Consider the following 26,145-nt stretch of genomic DNA (forward strand, 5'->3'; position numbering starts at 1 on the left):
AATAGGAAAAGCATCATTTAAACAACTTTCCTGGGCTGGAGAGGTGGTTCAGTGGTTCAGATCACTGACTGCTCTTGCACAAGGACCCAGGTTTGATTCCCAGCACCCACCTGGCAGGTAACAGCCATGTGTAACTCCAGTTCCAGGGAATCGTATGCCCTCTTCTGGTCCCTGTGGGTACTGCACATACCACACATATACAGACATTTTAAAAAATCCTTATATCTACAAATAGGTATAGGTATCACCCACCCCCACCAAATAAATGTCTTCGCAACAGACCATGACAAAGAAAACCACAACTGGCCAAAACTGCAGAGAACAAGCCACAAATAGATATAAAGAAAAAGATGTTTATCTTTTTTTGGGGGGGCACTCTATATTAATTGCCATCTACTACAGAAATAAGCTCCTCTAATATGGGTTGAGAGGTGAGTAGTCTATGGTTATAAAGATAAGAACAGTCTATTATGTTCATTTAGCAGAATAAAGTATTGGGTTTTCTCCTGTGGTCTACGACCTAGCCAGCCAAGGGTTATGTCCCCAGTAACACTGCTGGGAATGAGTTCTGCCTAATGGAGTTGTCTTTAAATACAATCAGAAGATGGCTGCTTACATAATATTTGCACAACTATTTCACTGGAGGCCATATTCTGGCAGGATAGTCATTATTGTAGCTCACAGGATTCACAACTACATAGGACTGATGGTTGCTCTTCTCCCCTAGCAGCGTGCACAGAACCTTCCAGCACTATGAGAGCTCTCTATCAGAGATGAAGCTTCTGGGCTGTCTAGCTTGATTTCACCATGCCCTATGACCCAAGTGTGTGGTGTCTTCAGCAATAGGGTTTTTACCAAAAAGTTCTGGAGGGTAACCAAAGCAGCATCAATAGACTACAGTATTTGTGGAGGTCGATGGAACCCCACTGACCTGATGTAGAATATTATTTTAAGGTGCGTTGCTTTTGTTTATGTTGCATTTGTCAACTCTGTGAAGCTGTGTTACTGTGCCTGTCTAAAACACCTGATGGTTTCAGAAAGAACTGAACAGCCAATAGCAAGGCAGGAGAAAGGGTAGGTGGGGCTGGCAGGCAGAGAGAATATATAGAAGGAGAAATGGGGGCGGGGAGAAAAAAGAAGTAGCCAGAGAAGGAAGAGGACTCCAGGGGCCAGCCACCAAGCTACACAGCAAACCGCGGAATAAGAAACAAAGAAAGGGGGCTGGAGAGATGGCTTAGTGGTTAAGAGCACTGGCTGCTGTCCCAGAGGACCTGAGTTCAATTCCCAGCACCAACATGGCAGTTCACAACTGTCTGTAACTCCAGTTCCAAGGGATCCAACACCTTCACACAGGCAGACATGCAGGCAAAACACCAATGCACAGTAGATAAATAAGTAAATATTAAAAAGAAAAGAAACAAAGAAAGGTATACAGTAATAGAAAAGGAAAAGCCCAGAGGCAAAAGATTGACAGGATAATTTAAGTTAAGGAAAGCTGGCTAGAAACAAGCCAAGCCAAGGCCAGGCATTTATAAGTAAGGATAAGCCTCCATGTGTGATTTATTTGGGAGCTGGGTGGTGGACCCCCCAAAAGAGTAAAAAACAACCAACAACTCAAAAAGAAGTAGCCTCTACCTAACACAAGGCTTTTTATTGAATAGCCTATCATTGTCTCAATTATAGGGTAAGTCCATTTAAACTCCTTTTAAATGTGTATGTATTTTACAAGGTGTCTACAGTAGCAGTGTTTTCAAAGGTCCTTAGTGTTATCCCTCCCCAAACTTCCTCCACTATTCTGCCTTCAGATCCCTCAACCCATTTAACCCTTCTTGTCCCATTATTTCCCCCTTCTCCTTCATCACCTGGGTTCTATCCCCCTTCCTTCAAAATCTCCCCTGTTGCCCCTGTATTAGTCAGGCTTCTCTAAAGGAACAGAAATAAAGGAATATATGATGTGTGCGTGTGTGTGTGTGTGTGTGTGTGTGTGTGTGTGTGTGTGTGTGTGTGCGTGTGCGCGTGCGCGCGCGTGCGCGCGCGCGCGCGCGCATGCAGGCATTATATAGAAACTCTGGTATCTGCCCAGCCCATGAGGCTGATCCCAACAGACCCAATCTGGTGCTGAAGGCCTGGAGGACTTCCGGAGAGCTGCTGGTCTTCAGGCTGTGTTGGAATCCCAGAGAATTGGTTCTAATGTCAGTGAAGGGATGCCATAGCAACAGGAAGGATGAACTCGCCAGCAGGAATGAAAGCAAGCAGACAGAGTGCAAAGCTTCCCTCTTCCATTGCTTTGACCTGTGTGGCCATTGGGTGAATCTTCCCACTTCAAATAATCTGATGAAGAAAATCCCTGGAAAGCATGCCCAGAAGCATGCATTTTAGTTGATTCCAGATCCGGTGAAGTTGACAAACCATATTAGTCACTACAGCCCCTTCCTAGTTTTCTAATCTCTATGGGTACTGAGTACCCATAGCATGTACTGGAGTATTTATTTCATCTATCAGATCATGATGTTTCTCAAAAGGAAAGAAATGCATTGAGGAATTCAGGAGCTGTTATTTGCCTTTGAAACCTCTGACATGCGTTAGGGGCATGGCTAGCTAATCTGGGGTGCAGGCAGCAGCTACTCTTCCCTGGTCAGCAGCATGTATGACATCATCACAAGAGAGTTCTGATTAACTCTTGTGGGTGCCTGGAAGGGAATCATTGTAAGAAAGGGTGCTGGTCCACAGTGTGGAAACCTGACTGCTGGAGCAGATGCATTTTATAGGCCCTTCTGGGAGCAGACAGTATGTCCGGAGTCTCCACGGAGAGGCAGCAAGAGAAACATAGGTCAGAGCTCACATTTACCAAAAGCCCACTGTCCTTTCTCACCTGGCAAGAGAGGTCCCTGGAAGTAGGTGACCTGCAGAAATGTGTAAATGTCCATCTCACCAGCACAGGAGTGAAGCAATACAGCAGGACAGAGCAGCCCAGCCAGGCCTGGGCAGGACCCACAGAGCAGACGCATTAAGCAGTGCTTACCCACCCCTGCACCTCCCAGGCCGGAGGAGACAAACCACAAGCTTCCAAGTAGGCTGGGAAGGAAGGCTGGGATGCAGCCAAAACCAGCATCGCCCTAAAGACTGAGTGGCTGTCATGAAGCGATCAGCCATTTGATGTGTGAGACAGTGTGTGTGTGGAGACAGACACCTGTACTCACTGTTGACTCAGGCATTATTGGAATTCGGTAGTCCCATGTCCCAGATTCTGAGATCTGCTTACAGACTCGTCCTCGGGGGCTTATGGCCTTCAGCGGGAGACAAATGAAGTAGCCACCTGTGGCACTCAGCGGCTCTCTTTATCCCAGGAGGGACGAGTTCCAAGACTTTCCACAATGCCCAAAAGATAGAGCCACGCCCCATAGACGCTATGCTTTACTCTATGCATATGTCGCTATGACAAACTTTAATCCATATACTAAGTACAATAAGTGAGTAATATCAAGAACTGTAATAATAATATAATAAAATAATAAAAATCTGGAGTTCTTCATTGAATATTTTCAGATCTCACTTAACAATAGCTAGCTGAGTAGACAGGAAATGAGCTCACTAGTGGAGGAGACTACTGTACAGTATAAATCTGGTGGGCATAGAGGACCAGTGGTCAGGGGGTAGCGGAAGGGGCACTTTTAGAGAGATCAGCAGAGCCTGGCACCCCTCAGGCATCTTTTGGAGAACTCACTAAAAAAATTAAAATGTAGACTATATTCATGTTTTTAAAGCAATAGCCATTTTGAGGTTCTTTTGGTTTTGGTTTTGGTTTCCTATCCTTGGAAAGTATCACATTAAGGTTTCGTCTAGAACAAATATGAAATACCTTGTCCTTGGTTGCACCTAAATTCAACCGATAGGGATAAAGTTATCTCATTGACTTCTGTGACAGGTGAGGGAGTTCCCCTGCTTTTCAAGAAGTGTAGAAAAATGCATTTGGTCATGATGAATTTTCATTCTACAAAGAACCAGTTGAACAGTGTGGGGTAACAGCCAGGTGATAATCCTTTCATTCTCGTTGTTGTGGAGGGGGCGGCTACGTAGTTCTCCCCCCAACAGCATACTGAACATCAACTGCCTCATGAGTGGCACGCTCACATTGCTTACAGAGGCAATTCATCTAATCTGCCCTGCTATGCCTAATGGCCAGGCTTATTTAATATTCATGTCCATTTCCCTCTTTTTGCCTGATGATAGTTTCTCAGAAGTGAAGATACCCCACATGTGGTGGTTTGAATGAACACGGCCCCCATAGGCCCATAGGGAGTGACGCTCTTAGGAGGTGCGGCCTTGTTAGAGTAGGTGTGGCCTTGTTGGAGGAAGAGGGTCACTGGGGGTGGGCTTTGAGGTTCCAGGGGCTCAAGCCTAGTGTTATTCTTCTTGCTGCCTGATGATCCCGATGAAGAACCCTCAGCTATTTCTCTAGCATCACGTCTCCCTGTGTGACACCATGCTACCCATCATGACAATAATGGAGTAAACCTCTGAATTATAAGCCAACCCCAATTAAGTGTTTCCCTCTGTAAGAGTTGCTGTGGTCATGGTGTCTCTTCACAGCAATAGAACACTGACTAAGACACCGTGTTAGGGCTCCTATAAGGTAACAGTAAGGCCTGGAGGGCAAACATCAGTAATCTGACATGCAGGTGGCAAATCGTGGAGTTTCCTGTCCACGTAACCTCTGTCTCTTGGAGATCCTTTCCAGGGGTGGCTACGGGGAGGCAGCCTCACCTGGGGCTGTAGCATCAGAGAAGATATCTTGATTCTGCTGACAGTAACCACCCTTGGCCTCTCTAACCCATCCCTACAAGTCATCCTAAGCGCAAACTTTCCAGACATTATCCCAGTGTGGCCAAACTTTCCTTTAGGAAAACCGGCAGTGGATCTCCAGGGTAATCTCGCAATTCTTGTATTCATTTCCTCTCTGCTGCTGTCAGAAAACACCATAGCCAAGGCAACTTAGAGAGGGAGGAGTCCATGATGCCAGGGACACGAGGTGGCACTCGGCAGACACGGTGGCAGGAGTGAGAAACTGAGAGCTCGCAGCCTGAGATGCAAGAGGGGAGCAGAGAGACCTGGAAATGATGCAAGGCTTTTAATGCCAAAGCCCGACCCCTCCCCAGTGATGTACTACCTCCAACAAGACTGCACCACCCAAACCTCCCCAAACAGTGCTACCACCTGGGGACCAAGTATTCAAGTACCCGAGACTATGGGAAACACGTCTCCTTCAGACCACCGCAACCGAAGACGGACACCAGCTCAGAAAAGGCTAGACAGTGGTACTCCAAGCAAATGCAGCCAGTAAATAAGCAGGCTTGGCTATTCTAATGTCTAACAAAGTAGACTTAAAACCCAACTAGACAGAAAAGATAAGAACGCTTCATACTCATCAAGGGAACAGTCCATCAAAATGATACTGTAATTCTAAATACATACACCAAACACAGGTGCATCTAATTTCATAAAGCAAGTACTAGTAGATGTTAAGTCACAGATTAGCCCCAACTCAGTAATAGTAGGCGACTTCGATATCCTACTCTCACCAATGGATAGCTTATCTAGGCAAAAAGTGAACAGAGAAAAATTGGCATTAGAGGACACCAAAGACCAAATGGGCTAACAGATACATAGACCGTTCCACCCAAACACTAAAGAATGCACATTGTTTTCAGCAGTTTGTGGAACTTTCTCCAAATAGATCACATATTAAGACACAAATCAACTCTTAACAAATATGAGGTTAAAATAGCATCTTGTAGTCTGTCTACCCAAATTAGAATAAAGCTTGATATTAACAAGAAAAGCTACAGAAAATACACAATTTCCTGGAAACTGAACAACACATTATTGAATGATGACTGAGTCACTGAGGAAATCAGGTAGGAAATTTTAGAACTTTTTAGAATGGAACAGAAATGAAAACACACCATCCCAAACCTGTGGGGCACAAAAAAAGGCAACCCTAAGAGGAATGTTTATAGCTCTAAGTGCTTATGTCAAAAGAGCAAAGAGGGCCAGGGAGATGATTCGGCGGATAAAGCGCCTGCCATGCAAGTTTGATGACTTGAACATGATCTCTGGAATATACATAAAAGGGGAAGGAGGCCAGGCGGTGGTGGCTCACGCCTTTAATCCCAGCACATTCGGGAGGCAGAGCCAGGCGGATCTCTGTGAGTTCAAGGCCAGCCTGGGCTACCAAGTGAGTCCCAGGAAAGACACAAAGCTACACAGAGAAACCTTGTCTTGAAAAAACAAAAACAAACAAACAAAAAAAAAACATTAGTCTTCAACTTTACACATGCATGCCATAACACGTGTAGGCCCCGAAACATACACACCCACACACACTAATAATAATATTTTTAAATCAGCAAGAACTCAAATAAATAATGATGTAAATGGCTTAATGACTTTGAGTCTTTGGAAAACCAAGAACAAACAAAATCCAAAAGCAATCCAAAGAGATAACTAAGATCAAGGTAGAAATTAATGAAATGGAAACAAAAATACAAAGAATCAGTGAAATATGTAAAAAAAAAAAAAAAGAATCAATTAAATGAAGAGATGGTTCTTTGAAAAAACAAAGTTGGCAAACCCTTAGATTAGCCAAAAAGAGAGAAAAGATCCAAATTAGTAAAATCAGAAATTAAAAAGAAGACATTATAACAGATAACAAGGAAATTCAGAGAGTCGCGTGGACATACCTTAAAAACCTGTATTTCACTAAATTGGAAAAATCTAAAAGACATGGATAAAATTCTAAATGCATATGACCTATAAAAATTAAAACAATGTGAAATATTATATAATTCAAACAAATCTACAGCCATCTGCAGTGGATATCACTCTATATAAATAAAACACTGATGGCCAGTGACCAGACAGGAAGTATAGGCGGGACAAGGAGAGAGGAGAATTGGGGAAACAGGAAGAAGGGGAGAGACACTGCAGCCACCGCCAGGACAAGCAGCATGTAAAGACGCCGGTAAGCCACCAGTCACGTGGCAAGGTATAGATTTATAGAAATGGGTTAATTTAAGATAAAAGAACAGTTAGCAAGAAGCCTGCCATGGCCATACAGTTTATAAGTAATATAAGCGTCTGAGTGATTATTTTATATGTGGATTGTGGGACTGTGGGGCTTGGTGGAACCTGGAGAGAAGCCCTCCAGCAACAGCCATCAATGATACAGAAGCAATAATCAAAAATCTAACAACAAAACAAAGCCACTGTAGCAGGATTCCAGCAGACTTTGAAAGAACTAATACCAAACTGTTCCATAAAATAGAAAATGAAAATGAAAAGAAGCTCCCGAGTTCATTTTAATGAATCTAGCATCAGATAGACACAACAAAAAAGGAACAGTAGGCAGTACATGGTGCTGTCCATCTTTAATCCCAAGTGCACGTTAGGCAGAGGCAAGCAGACCTCTGTGAGTCTGAGGCCAGCCTAGTCTACACAGGAAGTTCCAGGCCAATCATAGCCACTGTTGTAAAAGACAAAAAAAAAAAAAAAAGCCTCATGACCATAGATACAAAATACTTTATTCATCAGGGTCAAGTTGACTTCATTCCAGAAATTTGGGATAATTAATCAGTAAATGTAATTTGTCACATAAATGTACTCAAAGACAAAAATCACATGGTCATGTCCACAGAAATAGAAAGACCATTGACCAAATCCAACATCCCTTCATGATGAAAGTCACAGAGAGGCTAGGCATAGAGGGAGCACACACCAACATAAAAGTGTTCTATATGACAAACATATAGCCAATATCATGTGTGATGGAGAAAAACTCACAACATTTCTACTAATATCAGCAAGAAGACAGTATCCGCTTTCCCTATTCCTGTTGAATACAGTGCTTGAAGTCTTGGGAAGAGCATTAAGAAAAGAAAAGGAAATAAAAGGAATACAGATGGAAAAAGAAGTCCAATATCTCTTTGTGTGGACAATTCCATACATAGGAGACTCTGAAGATGGCACTGAGGAACTCTTAGAGATGACAACCACTTTCGGCAAAGTGGCAAGATACAAAATCAACATACAAATAATCCATTGCCTTCCTATAAACCACAGACAAACATACTGAAAAAGGAATCCAGGGAGAAGTCCCATTCACAAGGACCACAATAAAAATAATAATAATAATCAGCTATCTGGAGATACGCGGAAGCAAGAAAGTGAAAGACCTCTATAGTGAAAACTTTGAGATACTGAAGAAAGAGAGGAGGATGGGCAGACCTCCTGTGCTCACAGATCAGAAGAATTAATACTGTGAAAATGCCCATCCTACCAAAAGCAATCCCAACCAAAGCTCCAGGACCGTTCTTCACAGACATAGAAAAGGCCATTTTAAATCTTATATGGGAACACAAGTACTGATGATAGCCAAAGCAATCCCGAGCAAGAAGAATGCAGTAGAAGGAGCCACCATACCTGATTTCAAGTCAAACTACAAAACCATAGTAACAGAAACAGTGTATGTCACAAGAACAAACAGATCAGTGGGACAGAGCAAAGGACACGGATGTAAGTCCATACACCTTCAGCTACCTCATTTTTTAATAAATATGCCAAAATATATGGCAGAGAAAAGTCAGTATCTTCAACATATGGTATGGAGGAGACTGGATATCAGTATGTACAAGAGCTAAACCAGATCTTTATCTCTCACGCTGTGTAAAACAGCCCCGAATGGATCAAGAACCTCAGATAAGACTTGATGCTCCAAAGTGCTAGAGGACACAGTATGTGCTTCGACATAAAGGCACAGATCAGCACTTTGTGAACAGGACTCCAGTAGCACATTCAGCAAACTGGACCCCAAGAAGCTGAAAAGTTTCTGGACAACATAGGAAACGGAACTGAGTGAAGAGAAAGACCATGGAATAAGAAAAAATAATCTTTGTCAGCTGTACATCTGACAGAGAATTAGGGCTTAAACTATAAAAAGAACTTTTTAAAAATTTCAAGAGAAGGGTTGGAGAGATAGCTCCGCAGTTAAGAGCACACTGACTGCTCTTCCAGAGGACCTGGGTTCAAGTCTCAGCACTCACATGGCAGCTCACAGCTGTCTATAACCTTAGTTTCAGGGGACCTGACACCCTCACAAAGACATACATGCAGGCAAGACACCAATGCTCATAAAATAAAATGTTTAAAAAATAAAGTGATTTTTTTTATTTCAAGAGAGCAAACTGCCCTCTTGAAAATTGACTATGTAGTTAAACAGAATTCTCAAAAGAAGGAAGACAAATGGCTAGTGAACACTTCAATGTGTTCACAACATTCTTAGCTATTAGGGAAATGCACATCAAAACCACCTCACCCCAGGCTGAATGGCCAAGAATACAGATGACAATAGATGCTGGCATGGATGTAGGAAAAGGACCACCCAGTCACTGCTGATGGGATGTAAAGTAGTGCAACCACTTTGGAAATCAATTTGGAGGTTTTTCACAAACCTAGAATGATCCAGCTACATTGCTCCTGGGTGTATGCTAAATCTCACTATAGAGACACTTGCTCATTCATCAGTGTTCATTGCTGCTCTACACCCAATGGAATTGGCTTATACGTCCATCAGCTGAAGCATAGATCATGAAAATGTATATTTACAGCACAGAATTTTATTCAGTGTAATGAAGAATGAACTTATAGAAGCTATAAGAAAATGGATGGAAGCCAGGCAGTGGTGGTGCACGCCTTTAATCCCAGCACTCGGGAGGCAGAGGCAGGTGGATCTCTGTGAGTTTAAGGCCAGCCTGGTCTATAACATGAGTTCCAGGATGGCCAGGGCTGTTACACAGGGAAATCCTGTCTCCAAACCACCACCCCCCAAAAAAAGAGAAATAAAGAGAGAGAAAGAGAGAGAGAGGGAGAGGGAGAGGGAGATGAAGGAAGGAAGAGAAAGGAAGAGAAAGGAAGGGAGGAAGGAAGAGAGAGAGGGGGGAGGGAGGGAGGAAAGGAAAGGAAAGGAAAGGAAAGGAAAGGAAAGGAAAGGAAAGGAAAGGAAAGGAAAGGAAAGGAAAGGAAAGGAAAGGAAAGGAAAGGAAAGGAAAGGAAAGGAAAGGAAAGGAAAGGAAAGGAAAGGAAAGGGGAGAGGAAAGGGGAGAGGAAAGGGGAGAGGAAAGGGGAGAGGAAAGGGGAGAGGAAAGGGGAAAGAAGGGGAAAGAAGGGGAAAGAAGGGGAAAGAAGGGGAAAGAAGGGGAAAGAAGGGGAAAGGGGAAAGAAGGGGAAAGGGGAAAGAAGGGGAAAGGGGAAAGAAGGGGAAAGGGGAAAGGGGAAGGGAAAGGGGAAAGGGGAAGGGAAAGGGAAAGGGAAAGGGAAAGGGAAAGGGAAAGGAAAAGGAAAGGAAAGGAAAGGAAAGGAAAGGAAAGGAAAGGAAAGGAAAGGAAAGGAAAGGAAAGGAAAGGAAAGGAAAGGAAAGGAAAGGAAAGGAAAGGAAAGGAGGAAATGGATGGAACTGGAAAATACCACACTGAATGAGCTAACCCACGCCCAGAAAATCAAATACCACATGTTCTCTCTTATATGCAGATCATATTATATGTGGGCCATAGCTTCAATTGTTTTAGATTTGTTTGTTCAATTTGGAATGTAGCAACCTGGAAATAACAACAGGGACATGGCAGTAGAAGAGACCTTAAATGGGGAGGGATGCTGAGGGTGGTACAGTTTAGAGAGGGTGGGTGAGTAACGGAGTGTAGGGTTTAATCAGTGAGATGTTGAAAGGATGAACAGCGCGGGTGGGTCGGCCGAAGAGTCACGGCCACAGCAGAACCCAAATATAGTTTATAGAGCTTTAATGGAGGGGGGGGAGCCAGGCCTGGCAGAGGAAACAAAGCAAGAGAAGCGCAGAGAGAGAGCATGGGGGTCCCTGTGTGGCTTTTTAAGGCGGGGACACAGTCGCCCGCTGATGACGTAAGGCACCAGACACCCCCGAGCTGCGCATGTACAGAATCCTAACAGATGCAATCCAAATAAGGATGTACAAAGGAATCACGTACAAGCCCACAACTCTATAAACTAATTTTAAAACGTTACTTTAAAAAGACTTCAAATGGGGCTGGGCATAGTGATGCACACCTTTAAGCCTAGCACCCACCCGGGAGGCAGATGCAGGCAGATCTCTGAGTCTGAGGCCAGCCAGGGCTACATAGTGATTCCCTGTCTCAAAAAAAGGGGGAAGAGGGTACTTTAAATAGAGCTATGCTGCATGGGTGAATAATGTCAATCTCAGAAGACATGGGTTATTGAAAATCCTAGTATCAGGCTTAGAACCCAGGAGTTGTCAAGAATGGACTCAGAACCACCACCACCACCACCCCAGGCCCCAACTATGCAGGTTAAGGCCACTGCCTTTGGTTGCCTACCAGAACTGGATGGTAAGACCATATTGTCAAAAACATCAAATTCCTTGGTTGTAGAATAAAACACAACTGTGTTGAAATGAGCTGGGAGTTGGAACTGATGCTGGCTAGTCTTCCTAATGCCGTAAGTTACTATTGGGGGGGGGGGGGCGGGGGATTGATGATCAGCAATGGTCTTTCCTGTCTTTGGACCATGTATGCTGCAATACCAATTTGCCAGACAAGAAGCAAACTGTTGCAGGGGCAACCAACTGATTTTTTTATTCTTTGTGGTTTCAAGGACACTTTATTGAAAACCAAGGGGACAGGTATTGGAGGAGGAATGAGGAGAACAACTTAACACAAAGCATGCAGTAGTCCCCCAAGTTAAAAACAAACGCAGTGAGAGAAGCTTTGTCTCACAAATTCACAAACTGCTGGCCTCCGCTGTTTACATCTAAACCTTACAAAGTAGCATTCCAAGTCAGCACTTAAGCTGGTGTTATTAGTATTTGTTACCAAAGGTTAAAGCTACAAACTTCACATTTGGAAATTGTACAGAAGCAACAGCATTTAAGATCCCCCGCTCCGCCCCCATTGGTCTGAGTGCAGGCTGAAGGAAGAGCTCCTGCCCCAAACACAAGGAAAAAACATGGATTCCAAAGACAGTGAATGTCATTCTAATAAAAAATACAATGTGCTTTTTTTTTTAAAGGGTGAGGTGGAGTGAGGGACGTGGTGCGGGCAGGAACAATTCCCTCCTAAGTAAAAGGCTGCAGTCATTAGAGTCGTGTGGTCTGCTGGGAGGGACAGTGAGTGTATAAGAATGAGGAGTGAGATTCGAATCCAAGCACTGCCGTATTCTCCCGGCGTGACGTTGAGGAACAGACTTTACCCAGGCCTCCATTTCCTGCTCTGTAACATGAAAAGAAACCTGTATCTCTCAGAGCCATCAAGTTTGGGTAGAAAGGGGGTTGTTCAGATCAAGCACAGGAAAACAAAGTTTTTCCTGTGAATATTCTGCCGCTGTGAACCAACTGACTTTTAAAAATTGTATCTGAGGTTTGGGGATTTAGCTCAGTGGTAGAGCACTTGCCTGGCAAGCGCAAGGCCCTAGGTTCGGTCCTCAGCTCCTGTAAAGAAAAAAAAAGCATAAAAAAATAAAAAATAAATAAACAATCAAATGGGCTGGAGAGATGGCTCAGTGGTTAAGAGCACTGGCTGTTCTTCAGAGGTGTTGGGTTCAATTCCCAGCAACCGCATGGTGGCTCACAACCATCTGTAATGAGATCTGGTGCCCTCTTCTGGCCTGCATGTATCCATGCAGGCAGAACACTGTATATGTAATAAATAAATATTTTTTTTAATTGGATCTGAGGTCTGCTCCATAGAAAGGACTTCAGGACTTGTACTGTGGACCTGGTCACGGGCTCATGACTTAGGAGATCATAAGCATGAGGGATGAACCTCTGGCTTTTGTTTTGTTAAAGTGGCATGTCAAACTGTCTCCTAAATGTTTATACTTATACCCACAGACTAGTACTGTCTTCAGTCTTGATCAAAGAAACTTCTCTTTGCAGCAAATGATGGTTAATATAGAGACTCGTGGCTGGTCAAGGTGCTAAGAAAAAGTGAATGTTGAATGCTCAGTCCTAAAAGTGACAGCTGGGTCACCTCCTCAGGGAACATTGTAGAAGAGAGCGCATGAAGGACCCGGAATGCTGTCTTACGGACATGGCATAGCTGTGGCACTCGTGAACTCACAAAAGCTGTGGTTTCCTTCGTACGATCTGCACAAAGCTGAGCCCACAAACATGCAGTCATAGATGAGGAGAGGTTTGTGGGTCATGCCAAAGGGTGCTAATGGTAGCCTAGGGCAGGGCGGGAGAGGGAGTCTTTGTCTTTAGGGAAGTAGCCACTGGTGAGCTACTCATACACCTGTGGATATCTAAGAGTCTCTGGTTAAATCCAGTGTGTCATAAAGAAAAAAAAAAGAGAGAGAGAGAGAGAGATGGGATTCCCTGGGAGGAGAGGAATTGATGGGGGAAAATAAAGGATATGGGAAGAGTGTATTATAAACATACATGAGATTGTCAAGGAATAATTTGATTAATAATTAATTTTTTAGAAGAAAGTAGCAGGAGACAGGGGAAAGAGGGTCTGCTGAGGAGTCCTGAAGGGTTCCTGCTCTGCCTTCTGCTCTATCTTGCGTTCCCAGAGATGCTCGACGTCCGGGCTCACAAATGAGTTATCCCTCAAAGCATCCACAAGGTGGTGCTGTCGCACAGAGAAACAACCCTCTCTCGCCAAACTTCACAATCTACCACGTGCCCCTGGGCCTTTTGTGTGATCCAGTGACTGCCCCATCCAAGTTCATGCTCGATCTGAGGGGATCATAGGTGCCTAGCATTGTGACAAATAACCTGAGAAAATCAACTTAAGGGACTAAAAGTTTATTTTGATGTCTAAACAGGCTTTGGTATGTGGTTAATTAGTTTTGTTTCTAGGCCTTTGATGGGGAAAGCTTAGCGACAGGATCAGAGACCCTTAGCTCATGACAACCACCAGCAAAGACACAGGGAGACCTGAAGGGGCAGGGACAAGATACCCTTTGAAGACCTGCTCCTTGTGACCCGCCCCTTCCAGCTACCCCCGCATCCTAAAGTTCTACAGAAAAAAAAAAAAAAAAATGCCCTCAATGAGGGACTGAGTCTTCAAACCCAGGAGTCTATGGGACATTTTGTAATCAAACCATAAGAAGGGTAAGCTAGCACCGTCACACCTTCTTCTGTGTGAAGGGAATTGCTTCACACCCCAAGTGCTCCCTGTGACGAATGCCAAGGCAGGTGGCAGGGTTGCTCTGTGGGAGCCCAGCTAGACAGGAGAAGGGCCAGAGACCTGAACTAGACATAACACACCAGCAGCTTCCCATCATCCCATGGCTGTGCTTTCTTTCTCTTGGAAATATGTTTCCTGAAAAAGAAAAAAAAACACTCAAGATACGTGTCCACATGGTTCTGCACATTCCTGGACATTCTGGTCCACCCTACAAACACCTCTGTCCTAGAAGAGCTTTTCAGCCCCACATACAAGGTGACCTCAGCATCCCCAAGGACTTGTCCAAAGGACATATATCTTTCTAGAAGCTCTGTGGTGACTTGGGGGAAAGAAGCAGTGTGTCTCTGCGTGAATGGGTCAGGTCACAGAGTATGGGTTAAATCAATCCAGTCACTCTGGAACTGGAAGCTCAAGTGAGTTCCTCTCAGGGAGCAGCGTGCTCTGGGAGAAGATAGAATAGCTTGCATTCTGCGTAGCACAGGTACTCTGTGGACAGCTTAGGACCCTTGTGATCCCACGGCTCCTTCAATGGGTAACGCTTAGGTTCCAAGGGAAGCACACCTGACTCTGACTGGAAGGTGCTGGAGTTCTCTGGCTCACTTGGACTCATCAGGGGTCTGACAGGCTCCTAAGAGGCGTACGGGAGAGGGGGGCTCATTCCGGGAGAAAGACCAGGCATTCGAAGTAACCATAGCAATAAGGGAGGAAGTAAGAGGGTGCATGGGATGTAGACCAGTGTAGTCGTTTAAAAAAAAAACTTTTAAGTCTTTAGTTTTGAAGGCTGAAAGTGCAAATACCACAATGTCATCTCTGAATGTGAGGAAAGAAAAAATTATAGGATGAGAAAGAGAGTTGTAAGGGACCAGAGAGAGTCAGGGCGGCTTTCTCTAATTCTCCAGTCTAGTGAAAACTAACTGGAGTCCCGTGAGAACTGCTTAATAATCCCTTCAAAAGACTATGCCACCAATGGCCCTCCACTAAATTCCACCTCTTAAAGGCCCTACCACCTCTCACAAACCCATACCAAGGAGAATGAGCCTTCCTGGGGGAGACATTCAGACCATGTCTATAAGTAGAGCATCCTTGACTAGCTTCGGACACAGACCAGATGAGATAACAGAGACCTGTGGCTATATAAGAGACTCTTGTCCTTAGCGAGTGTGATATGGAGAGAGGCAGAATGTCACAGCCTCCTCTCAAATAGTTCGGGGAAATGTGTAATTATGAAAACAGACAAGTAGAGTGTTTCCAAATGCTAACCGTCAGAGCATGCAGATGTGGAGTGCAGAGGGAACCTTCCAGTCTTTTTGAAGCATCCCCATAAGCTGGACATTATTTCACATTTAAAATGCATATGTGTTGGTTGCTGACTGGTCACCTGGGGGCTTCCATACATACTCACTGTGCGTGGTCTAACAGTCTCTACAGGTGAGAAAAACCGCTTTCTTCCAAACAGTAATGACGAATGCATGCTTTAAACTGGGTGTATTTGTTTGGAGTCAGTTTCTAACAGTCTTGAGTCATCTGCCATCTCCTTTTCTCCTGACTTCTCAACACTGGAGTCTCGCAAACAAAACGTCTACCCCACCTCTCTTCTCTTGGTTGTGTTCCCCTTACCACCCCCACTGGCCTTGGGCTCTCTGCAATAGGCTCGGCTGCTTATCTGGCTTTGCATCTTTCCAGTCTACTGGTTCATTTCCCTTCTCAGGCCACCGAGGCTGAAAACGTGCCAGGACTATCTACAGTTGTACAAGTTTGCAGCTAGACAAAAGCACTGACGAATTAGGAGCTGGGGACTGAGAACCAGGTCCTTTCCACAAGCTGTGCCATTAGCTCAGGAAGGTGCTGTTCGATGGAGCCCCTGGAGGGAAATAACAAGCTATCTAGTGAAGAGTTATTTATAAAGGTGTGGGGAAGGCTCAGAAAACCACTGCGTGGTAGGGGTGTGTCAGGGGCAGCAGCAGCAGGGAGCCCTTCCGTGCCACATTGATCAGGGATAGTTTTGAGAAAGTGCCCAGGAGCCAGGACAGGGAGTCAGGGAAAGCTTCCTCAGAGACAGGGGCAGATCCCTGGAGATGGGGAGAAGGTAGGACCTCCAGAACCTGCTGCAGCTCAGGACAGAGAAGCTAGCTGCCTCTGTCAGCCTGGAAGTTCAAATCTCCCAACTGTGCAGCCAAGTCATGCTGCAACCTGAGCGTAGGTGCATGAGATGCCCCTTCTCCCTCCTTACCTGTGAGACCCTGCTCAAAAGGAAAGACACTCTCCTGAAACCACAAATCTGGGCTGTCACTCCAAAGAGGATCCTCTCTTCCACATGAGCATGCCTGCGACTACAGGGAAATCTTAACTTCCTGCCTTTCTCAGCAGACAATACACACAGAGGCACACAGGCTTGCAGAGGCCTGAGCCAACCGAGCCATGAGCATGGCCCCATCCTGTTCTATGATCCCCATCCATCCCTGTGTTTTGGTTTTGGTTTTGGTTTTTCTCCTCCCGTCCCGTATTTGTCCGCTGTTTCTTCCTGTCAATCACAGGGTCACACACTTCTGCATTTGCTCATCCTATGGCTTGCCTACCTTCGTTTAGGACTTTTCTGGAATGAGAGAATCCCTCTTGGATGTCAACCGTGGTTGGTTTATTTTTCTCCTTTTATTCTCTTTCTCTTTGTTTTTTCTAGTGCTACATACGGCTTGAACTCCCAGTCTCATACAAGCAAGTCTTCTGTCTCTAAGCCACACCCCCAGCCCTCGTTCTGGTTTAAATTCTCAGAAAGAAATGCAAAGCATGAAATGTAAAGCATCAATGAGTGAACTCTATAATGCACAGACGAGCATTAAGCTCTCTCCCGCTTGTTCTTTGCCAATCGCCCTGCAAGTTTTAGGATACTGAGTTTTAGGACACTGAGTGCCCATAGTTGACAGCTAGGATAAAATACATTTATCCTCTGTTTGATTTCATATTCTATCATGAGGAATATGGTGGCTTTAAACTCTGTAACTAAACCAAATTCTAAAAGAAACCAGTTGCTAAGGCAACTGGGCAGAGAGATAATTAATTCAGCACTCATTATATGCAGATTAATCTCCCTAATGAGTGGGAAGGGAGGTAGGCTTATTCAATGTTCATTCTGTAACAGGGGGAAAGAAATGGTGTGGTTCTCTGCAGTCTGTAAGGAGGGGGGTTCCGGGTCCTCCTGGGAGTGAGGCTCTCCCCCTTGCCCAGTCCCTCATGTTACTTTCAGAGGAACTGTGGGTGATAATGTGCATCTTGCGAGACTCAAATAACGTGCGGGAAGTCAGCCCCCTTTTGCTGTCTTTTTAAAACTTGAAGTGAACAATGACTCACACAGGCTAGTGGAAGTTTCTCTAGGAAAGCAAGGACTTTGTTTTCTGTACTTTTAGAATTGACCACACCTATCCCTATGTGTTCCCACTGGAATCTGGATAGAAATCATAGAACCCGATGCCAGGTCTAGTCTGCTTAACTAGACTATTATGGTATCGGAAGTCAGGGATATTATTTCACCCAATCTTATAATCTCAAGGCCCAGCCACGCACCAAGTGTGTCTCAGTTTTCCTTTCACACAGCTGTGAATGGTTTAGGCCATCAATGTCTCACTGCACTGAGGGCACCACTCGACAACAATAAATCCACACCACACCACTCACACACACACACACACACACACACACACAGCCAAGATGTGAAAGAGAAGGAAGCTAGAGTCTCACTATCCCCTTTGAGGGCATACCTTCAGTGACCAGAAGACACACTCTTTTGCCCACTAGGCTCCACGTTTCAATAGTGCCAGGGGCTGGAACAGTCTTTACTAACACATGGGCTTTCAGAAGACACTTATTCAGATGTGACAGAGCCTAGTTGAGTTTGGTGGCTTTCACGGGATTTCTGGATTGAAAGCATTGATGTTTCCATTCTGTCTGGAAATTCCCTCTTATGGCACATAGGATATTTTTGTTGTTTTGTTTGAGTTTGTTTTTTAATGTGTCTGGCGGTCTCCTGCCTCCTGCCTCCTGCCATATACAGTTGTTAAACTCTGTGCCATGGCTAATATTTGAACAGGGACATTGAAATCCTGTGCTTTGGACACAAAGAGGAGTTGGTGACATTTAGCATCCTCTCCCTGATGATGGGCTGCTTTTTGGTTTTTAAAACCGTCGGTTTCTGATTCTTTGTGGATGGCACCTCTCACAGCTACTTCATGTTACTTTTGTTGCAGGAGTAAGGAAAAGGGGAAGACATGTGATTTCAATAAATTTGAAAATATTTGATCTCAGAGTATGTACAGAAAAGGAAACTTGAAGCTATTTATCTGCTTCTCTGTTTTAAAAAAAAATGTTGAAATGTACCATAATACTTTCCATGCGTTATAATTAGGTCATAGTGATCTAATAATCTAGGCTGCTAAAAATGAGCCACAGCCTATTTCCACCAAGACACTAAGTGGTGAGATAAAACAGCAGACGATTGTGCCATTTGTCATGCAAGGACCCCTGCCTGTGACACCCTGTGCTACCACATGGCCCAGTTTGTGTGTGAGCTGCTCTCTGGCTGCAGCTGTGAGCGTCTCCAAACATGGTTCTTGCTCCTTGGCGCTCACAATTGCTCTGTGCTTCTTTTAGGACATTTGATGAACCCACACCAAAGGTCTTGCTGCAGTTTTAGTCTTGAACATCATGAAAAGTACCAACACAACAGAAGAACAAGCTAAATGTTTCCACTCACCTTTAGTGCCTGACATCTCTCGGGATGCGTCACTTGACTCATTTTTTCAGATTTGTTCCCGTTTCCTGACTCTAGGGCTGCCGCTAATTGAAACAACCCGTCCTGAACGTTTTTCATCTCCTGGTTAATTAAATTTTTTTGAACTGCCTGATAATGGGAAGGTACGATCCCTTCTTGCTACCCTGGACTTCATTTCCAGCTCATGAGAAAGAAGCTGTCATTCTCTTCAGTGTTTGAAGCAGATGGAGACTTTCAAGTCATTATTTTAATTTCTCAAAACTAAAATGTAAGAGATTTAAATCAGAGTTTTGAAACCCTCTGCCTGTCTTTCTCCTCAGTAGTGAGGGAAACTCCCCTTTGTTACACCTTGTCTTCAGACCTCAAACGCCATGCGCTCCATGTTCCAGAGCCTTGCTCTCTTGCTCTTTTCCCTGATCACATCTGCTGTTGCCCTCTGCCGGTGAGGCTCGTGGATCAGCCCTCAGACCCTGCTGGTTTAAGTGCTCTGCCTGGGCAGCCTCCTAGCGCTGCCTTGTTCAGGTTGCCTAGCAACAGATGCTTTCCTTGCCGGGGCTACATATCAGTTTTCTGAGTTACCCTACAGTTCTTCCCTGTAACTCCGGATAAGCCAATGAGTATTCTGGGTTCTAATTCAAAATTTGGAAACATGGATGAGGATCGGTTTTTCCAGGCTATAATAGCAAACCGCAGATTATTGATTTTAAATTTTTTGAAGTTTGGGAGCCAGGGATGTAACTCAGTAGTAGAACTCTTGCATGTACAAGTCTCTGGGCTTGATTCCAAAGACAAAGAAGGGAGAGGGGGGGAGGGAGGGAGGGAGGAAGGAAGGAAAGAAGGAAGGAAGAGAAAGGAAAGGAGGAAAGAAAAGAGGGAGGGAGGGAGGGAGGGAGGAAGGAAGGAAGGAAGGAAGGAAGGAAGGAAGGAAGGAAGGAAGGGAGAGGAACCTTTGAGTTCCTGCCTACTAACAGGCTGAGATGGGCTTTGCATTTTTCACATTTTCACTGAAATCACCAAACAAAACAGACACTTTCCCGGTTTAGACTATGGAGTCTGTAAATTAGCACAGTGTGCTGCCACACACCATAGGTTGTATTGGGCAGATTGTGAGCCAGTCACTCACCCTTCTAAGTCGCCACTCTGAGCACGAAAAATGGTGGTGCTAATAATTCCTATTTTGCACTAAAACTTTTTCCTAGCGACAGGACTTAGGCCAGTACCAGCCATCACTCAAAAGCCAGGAGCTACCTTTCCAATGGATGTGTGATCATTATATTGATCATCTACTAACTTTCTGGGTACAGTGTGGTTTTTCATTACATCGGTGTATTTAATCCTTAAATTTTATAATTCTAATTTATATATCTGATCAGAACCCCACTTTTACTATATTTTCAGAGTAACTGAGTATTTCGGGGCTTTCTAATCTAATTCCCCCTTTATAACTTTTTATGACGTCTGTTTTGTTCCCATCTCTCTTAGTAATGTATGGATATCTTGGCATTTTAGGATTGACAGATCCTTACACATCTACTCACACTATTCTGTGCTTTCGGATTCTACCCTCGCTTTCTGCCTGCCCTAATAGATGTAGTATCTCCTGGGTTGATACATGTGTTAGCACACTCACAAATGTGGTGACCGCGCTAGACAGTCTTCTGTAGACTCGGGACTTTTAATGGAGTTCAAAATGGAATATGTTTATGTCTACCTATGCAGGGAAGTTGTGGCTTTGGCTCTTTAGAAAAAAAGTATTCTTCTTTTCAATAAGATGCTACACTAGAGAAATGTGTTATGAATTTAAAAGTTGGCCGTGAAACCCCTGTCACAGCAGCCCATGCTTTGACTAGGAATTGTCTCTGGTTTTGTCAATTCTTCTCCCATTCAGCAGTATTCCCAGTCCTGGTGGAGGAGGTACCCAGCTTGGCCCTCAAGGCGTCTACTATCTAATGGAGCTACAGTGCAGCCGGAAAAAAGCCACTGCATGCAGTGTGATAGATGAGACGAAGGAGAAGCCTGGGCTCTGTGAGATGTGAAAGGGGGTTTCTAGGTATGTGTGATGGCTAATTTTGGTTGTCAGCTTGACTGGATCTGGAATCACCTAAGACAGCAAGCCATTGGGCACTCCTGTGGGGGGGCTTTCTTGATCACATTGTTTGAAGCGGGAAGACCCACCCTAATGTGGGCGGCTCCTGCAGGAGGCAGCTCAGATGAAAGGACTGGAAGAGGAGAGCTTCGCTCCCAGCCTGCTTGTCTTCACTCTCACTGACAAGTCTATTAATCCTGTTCCTGAAGCTTTCCTTCGCTGCTATTAGAACAAGCTCTGTCAACCTCCTAAAATAAACCGAAGACCGGCAGCGCTCCAGGAATCCTCCAGGTCTCCAGCACATGAGTGGGACTGCGGAGACCTCCAGTCTCATGGACTGAGCAGCTAATAGATTCTCGGCCTCTCACCACCAGGCTACCCATTGTCACACCACCCGGACCATGTCGTGTGAGCCATTCTAATAAACCTGCCGTAAAATATATTCACCGTGTCAGGTCTGTTCTTCCAGAGAACCCTTACTAATCCAGTGCGGCTACAAGAGAGACAGCGAGGCAGGCCTGGCCCCAAGAAGGAACCACAGCTGCTCCCCAGAGCAAAGCGACAATGCACCTGGTTAGGAAGGAGGGGCGGGGTAAGGGAACATGGTGAAGTCGGAGGGTCTAGAAGAACCAGGGAAGGAGTTTGTGTGTGTGTGGAGTGGGGGTGACTAAGAATAGCAATGTGAAGGTAACACTACTCAGGCAGTGTTGAATAAATAATTCTTTGAATAGACGAGAGACAATGGAAACTGGCCTGTACTGCTGAAACTGTGCTTGGAATGGGTGACCAGAGCCCATCGTGGTGGCGGAGGAGCGGTAGAGGATGGGACATGTATTTAAGAAACATCCAGCAGGACACAGCAACTTTTCGTGTTTTGCAAGAGAAAAACCAACCGGGGTCACTCCCATGCCTCGTGGCTTGGCAAATCCGTGGAAAGTACAGGGTTTGAAGGAGTAGGTTGGAGGTGTGGATAGGCACAATGGGCAGTTGTGTCTGGGGAGAAAGGGTAAGCTGAGATCCAACACTCAGAGGGTGGCGTGCTAAAGGCCAAGATTCAAGGAGAGCGCCGGACTGGCTTTGCGAAGAGCACAGAGACCAGAAATGCCCAAATCTACTGGTGATCCTGATATCCTCAGTGTAGGAGCTCAGGCCACTCACTGTCAGGCTACCTGGGGTTGAAGTTTCAGGAGGAAGGAGAGACAAGCAGGGCTGGAGCGAGCCCTGGAGGAAGGAAGATTGGTTGAACCAAGGAGAGGGAACCGAAGGTCTTCGTTTGCAATGGGCAGTGTGGGTGCATGTTTGCATGCTTTAGGAAAACGGGCCCACCAGGAGAGAGGGAGGGAGAGAGAGGAGATTGGAGCAAGTGGATAGAGCTGAGGAAACCAGAAGAGATGAGACAGGCCTAAGGGAAGGGGCCAGGAGGGCATGGTCTGACTGTGGGATAAAGTAACACAGTCTGTGTCTACTCTCTGGGGCACAGGCCAGGTCATGCTGATAGCAGGGGAAATGTGGCGTCTGGAGACACACACACACACACACACACACACACACACACACACACACACACACACACGCTCCAAGCAAAGGTTTATGACTTCCTGCTCACAACCTAGTTGTTGCCAAGTTGGGAACCATCAACTTCCCATGGTCCCTAGGACTCCTTTTCACCTCCGCGTCTTGGTGCTGGAATCCAATACCCGGGCTCGGTCACCTCTTTTGCCCTCCTCATCCCCTACTCTTACACTGTGAACACAAAGTGCAGAGGTTAGCAGAGCTAAGTAAGGGCTCTCGTTTTTAGTCACAATAAAGGACCAGCAGGTGCTAGTCTCCTGTCCTCATCCGTCCCTCTGCTCTAAGGTCAGATTCAAAACCACGGTGTGTTCTAGAAAAGCAGTGGAACTGTTCGACAAAACTGCTGAGAAAAAAAAAAACGGGGGCTGGAGGTGAAGATGGGCTGGAAAGGTGGTAGCGGGGGCGAGCTGGAATAGTCTAGAAGCTGAAGAGAGCAAAAGCGATGTGACTGCTGAGCCTCCCAGCGATCCTCCTCCCTGATAGAATATGCATGATCCCAAGTCCCCGCTCGCTTAGGAGCAAGGAGGCGTCGGGGGAGAGCGAGGAGCACGTGCCCAGATGCACTGGGGGACACTGGGTGCAAGGAAGCCACACCGGCCAGCGTGTAAGCACCCCTTGTCCCTTCTCTGACTCACTGGGTTAGAGAAACGCTGCTCTGAGACCCCCAAGCCAACTCCTACTGTTGTCTCTCCCCTACCTCCCCCCTTCTCCTTCTCCCCCGCCCCTCCTTCCAGGGGAGCAGGACCCGCAGGGGGCGCACACGTCAGACTTTGAAACAAGTCAGCCACGTGGGTGGCCACAGCCGCTCTGTGGGGACCCTTTGGTGCGAGCTCTGGCCCTCTACGCTGCGCTTAGCCACTGCGCAGGCAGGACCCCGCTTTTCGGTTACGCGCCACCCCCTCGGCATCTCGGAGGGGCGGTGCTGAGGCGGGCGGAGGCGGGGCCCGGGCACAGCGCCACCCGGCTGCCTCCAGCAGAGCCCTGCGCCCGGGGCTCCGCGCGCTGTGCGCTGTTTCCCCAGCAGGTTCCTAAGACGACCTGCCTTTAAGGAGCGTTTCCCTGGGCGCGCCTGCCTCCCGGCGCCGTTAGCCGGGAGCGTGCGGTGGGCGCAGGGGGGGGAGAAGCCGGTGCGATCATCGCACATCCCCGGGAGACCAGGCTGTCTCTTTCAGCATCGGGGAGTGGAGAAGCGGTCGCGGGGAGTGCACACCTCGGGTTCTCGCTGGCTCTCGTGCGTCTTCCTACTTGCCTGACGGGAGTGCGAGCCAGCAGGCATGGGGTGTTTGGGCAACAGCAGCAAGACCGCGGAGGATCAGGGCGTGGATGAAAAAGAACGCCGCGAGGCCAACAAAAAGATCGAGAAGCAGCTGCAGAAGGAGCGCCTGGCTTACAAAGCGACTCACCGCCTGCTGCTTCTGGGTAAGGCCAGGGTGCGTGGTCGCTCTGACCCCCGACAGCTCCCTGTGTCCAGGAGCGCACGTTCTGGGGCTCACAGCCACCGGCCCAGCCAAACCGGGGTGCGCACCACCGGGCGCTGGAACTTAGCCAGGGCGAACTACTTACTGCGAGCCATATCTGGGGTGTACTCGAAAGACCCCACGTAAGGAAAGAACACATTGGGTAGTGACAGGTATGGCCCGATAGGAGGACACAGATGACCACCTTCTTTCTGTTTGTTCCAGGGGCTGGTGAGTCAGGGAAAAGCACCATCGTCAAACAGATGAGGATTCTGCACGTCAACGGCTTCAACCCTGAGTAAGGATACCCAATTTGGATTCGGTTTCTAAATTCTGTGTCAGTCGCATCTTTTCTCAGAAGTACTTTCTCCACACAGTTCTTTTGATAACGGAGTAGATTGGGGTGGCCGGGAGGTGGAAATCTAGCATAGAATTTCCTCCATGTAGGCAAACCCTTCCTTGGCGATGTCTAGTTTAAAAAGTAAACAGCTTGCCGAAATACAATTTGTTAGGAATTCTTGGGAGAACTGGTCTCTAATATAGGTATGGCGCTGAACTTTCAGCCAATACATTGATCCTTTACCCGTTAGTATCTGAAGGGGAGGTCTCTCAGGAGCCTAACATATTAGAATCTGTTGCATAAAATGGTGTAGTAGTTGCAAAATACCTATGAACATCTTTCAATTTACTTCATATCTCCTCTTCTCTGGATGATTCATAGTGCCTACTGCAACATGTTAATAAAAGCTGTGACTGTATCGTGTTGGATAGTTTAGGAAATAATCACAAGGAAAGAAAATGCCTGAACACATTCAGTGCGCATACAGTTTTTTTCTGCCAAATGTTTTTTGATCCTCAGTTGATTGAGTTCACCAATGTAGAATCGCCTATATGAAGCCTAACGATATCTTAGTACACCGTCTCTCTACAGTACAACCCGCTTACATCTACTTCAGTTTATAACTATGAATATAAGTATATACAGTTATGAGTATAACTGTAGTTGTATTTGTCTGCTATATCCATCATAATTGTGACTATGTGGCCTTGATGTTTGTTTGAGGGTGTAGATTTTAACGCAGGTGCATTCAATTTGTTTTGGGCACAGATTGGAAGGGGTGGGGGACTGGCTGTGTTCTCATTTGTGAGATAAAAGCTTAATAGATGCCTTGGAAGTCGATACTGACCTCTGGTGAACCCAGTCTACCTGACGCTACAGACACTGGAAATTTAAAATCTTTTTTTTTTATTTAAAATCTTTATTGGGTTCTATCGTGAATGAAATTAATAACAACTCTCTTTCAATGCAGGGAAAAGAAGCAGAAAATTCTGGACATCAGGAAAAATGTCAAAGATGCTATCGTGGTAAGCCCCCCCTAATGTTAATTCACCTGAAGTGTTGAGTAGGCTAGACTTAGATTGTGTAAACAAAGTATGTATTTCTGATTACCTTTCATGGGACCTTTACATGTTATATCTCTCTGTTGGTTTTTCTCCCCCCTTCATCCTATTTTAGACAATCGTTTCAGCAATGAGTACTATAATACCTCCAGTTCCACTGGCCAACCCTGAAAACCAGTTTCGGTCTGATTATATCAAGAGCATAGCCCCTATCACCGACTTTGAATATTCCCAGGTAAGAACATTTTTCCTCAAACATTTTACATGAGAGGTGGACCCATTCAGTAGGAATGGGTCATTCCTTACTGAAAAGCAGCATGATTGTCTAAAATCTAGCCCTACAGATGCTTCTTTTGTGCTTGTTAAAAATAGTAAAGACAGTGGGATTGTTCGAAATGCCTCTATGGATGCCTGGGTGGCTGATCATCAGGGAGGCAGCTGGTCTTTTAGAAATGTTGGCGCTGCTTTTCCTGGTATGTTTTCAAAGCATTGCCACATATGACGGAAACATAAACTACATGAGCAGATAGAAAAGCTTGTGGCACGTAACTGCCTTTGTGGGAATAACAGAAGAAGAAAAAGAAAAACAGAATTCAGTTTTCTCTTAGACTCTGTGTCCATCTGAGCACAAGACAA

At 45.7% G+C, this 26,145-nt stretch overlaps 1 protein-coding gene across 2 annotated transcripts in view; it reads left to right on the forward strand.

The window, feature by feature from the left end:
• The window catches only part of Gnal (G protein subunit alpha L), a 131,351-nt gene that overhangs the window by 12,265 nt on the left and 92,941 nt on the right, over positions 1 to 26,145 (forward strand). Inside the window, exons 1-4 of one of the 2 annotated variants that reach the window (XM_006970064.4) lie at positions 23,456 to 24,070; positions 24,334 to 24,406; positions 25,419 to 25,473; positions 25,625 to 25,744. In XM_006970064.4, the coding sequence (XP_006970126.1) occupies positions 23,926 to 24,070; positions 24,334 to 24,406; positions 25,419 to 25,473; positions 25,625 to 25,744 (393 nt within the window). In that variant the 5' untranslated portion in view covers positions 23,456 to 23,925. Of the gene's footprint in view, positions 1 to 23,455; positions 24,071 to 24,333; positions 24,407 to 25,418; positions 25,474 to 25,624; positions 25,745 to 26,145 lie in introns of those variants that run through there. The other variant, XM_006970063.4, reaches the window with a different exon arrangement.

Source organism: Peromyscus maniculatus, chromosome 19 (genome assembly GCF_049852395.1).
Source record: "Peromyscus maniculatus bairdii isolate BWxNUB_F1_BW_parent chromosome 19, HU_Pman_BW_mat_3.1, whole genome shotgun sequence".
Classification (NCBI taxonomy): Eukaryota; Metazoa; Chordata; class Mammalia; order Rodentia; family Cricetidae; genus Peromyscus; species Peromyscus maniculatus.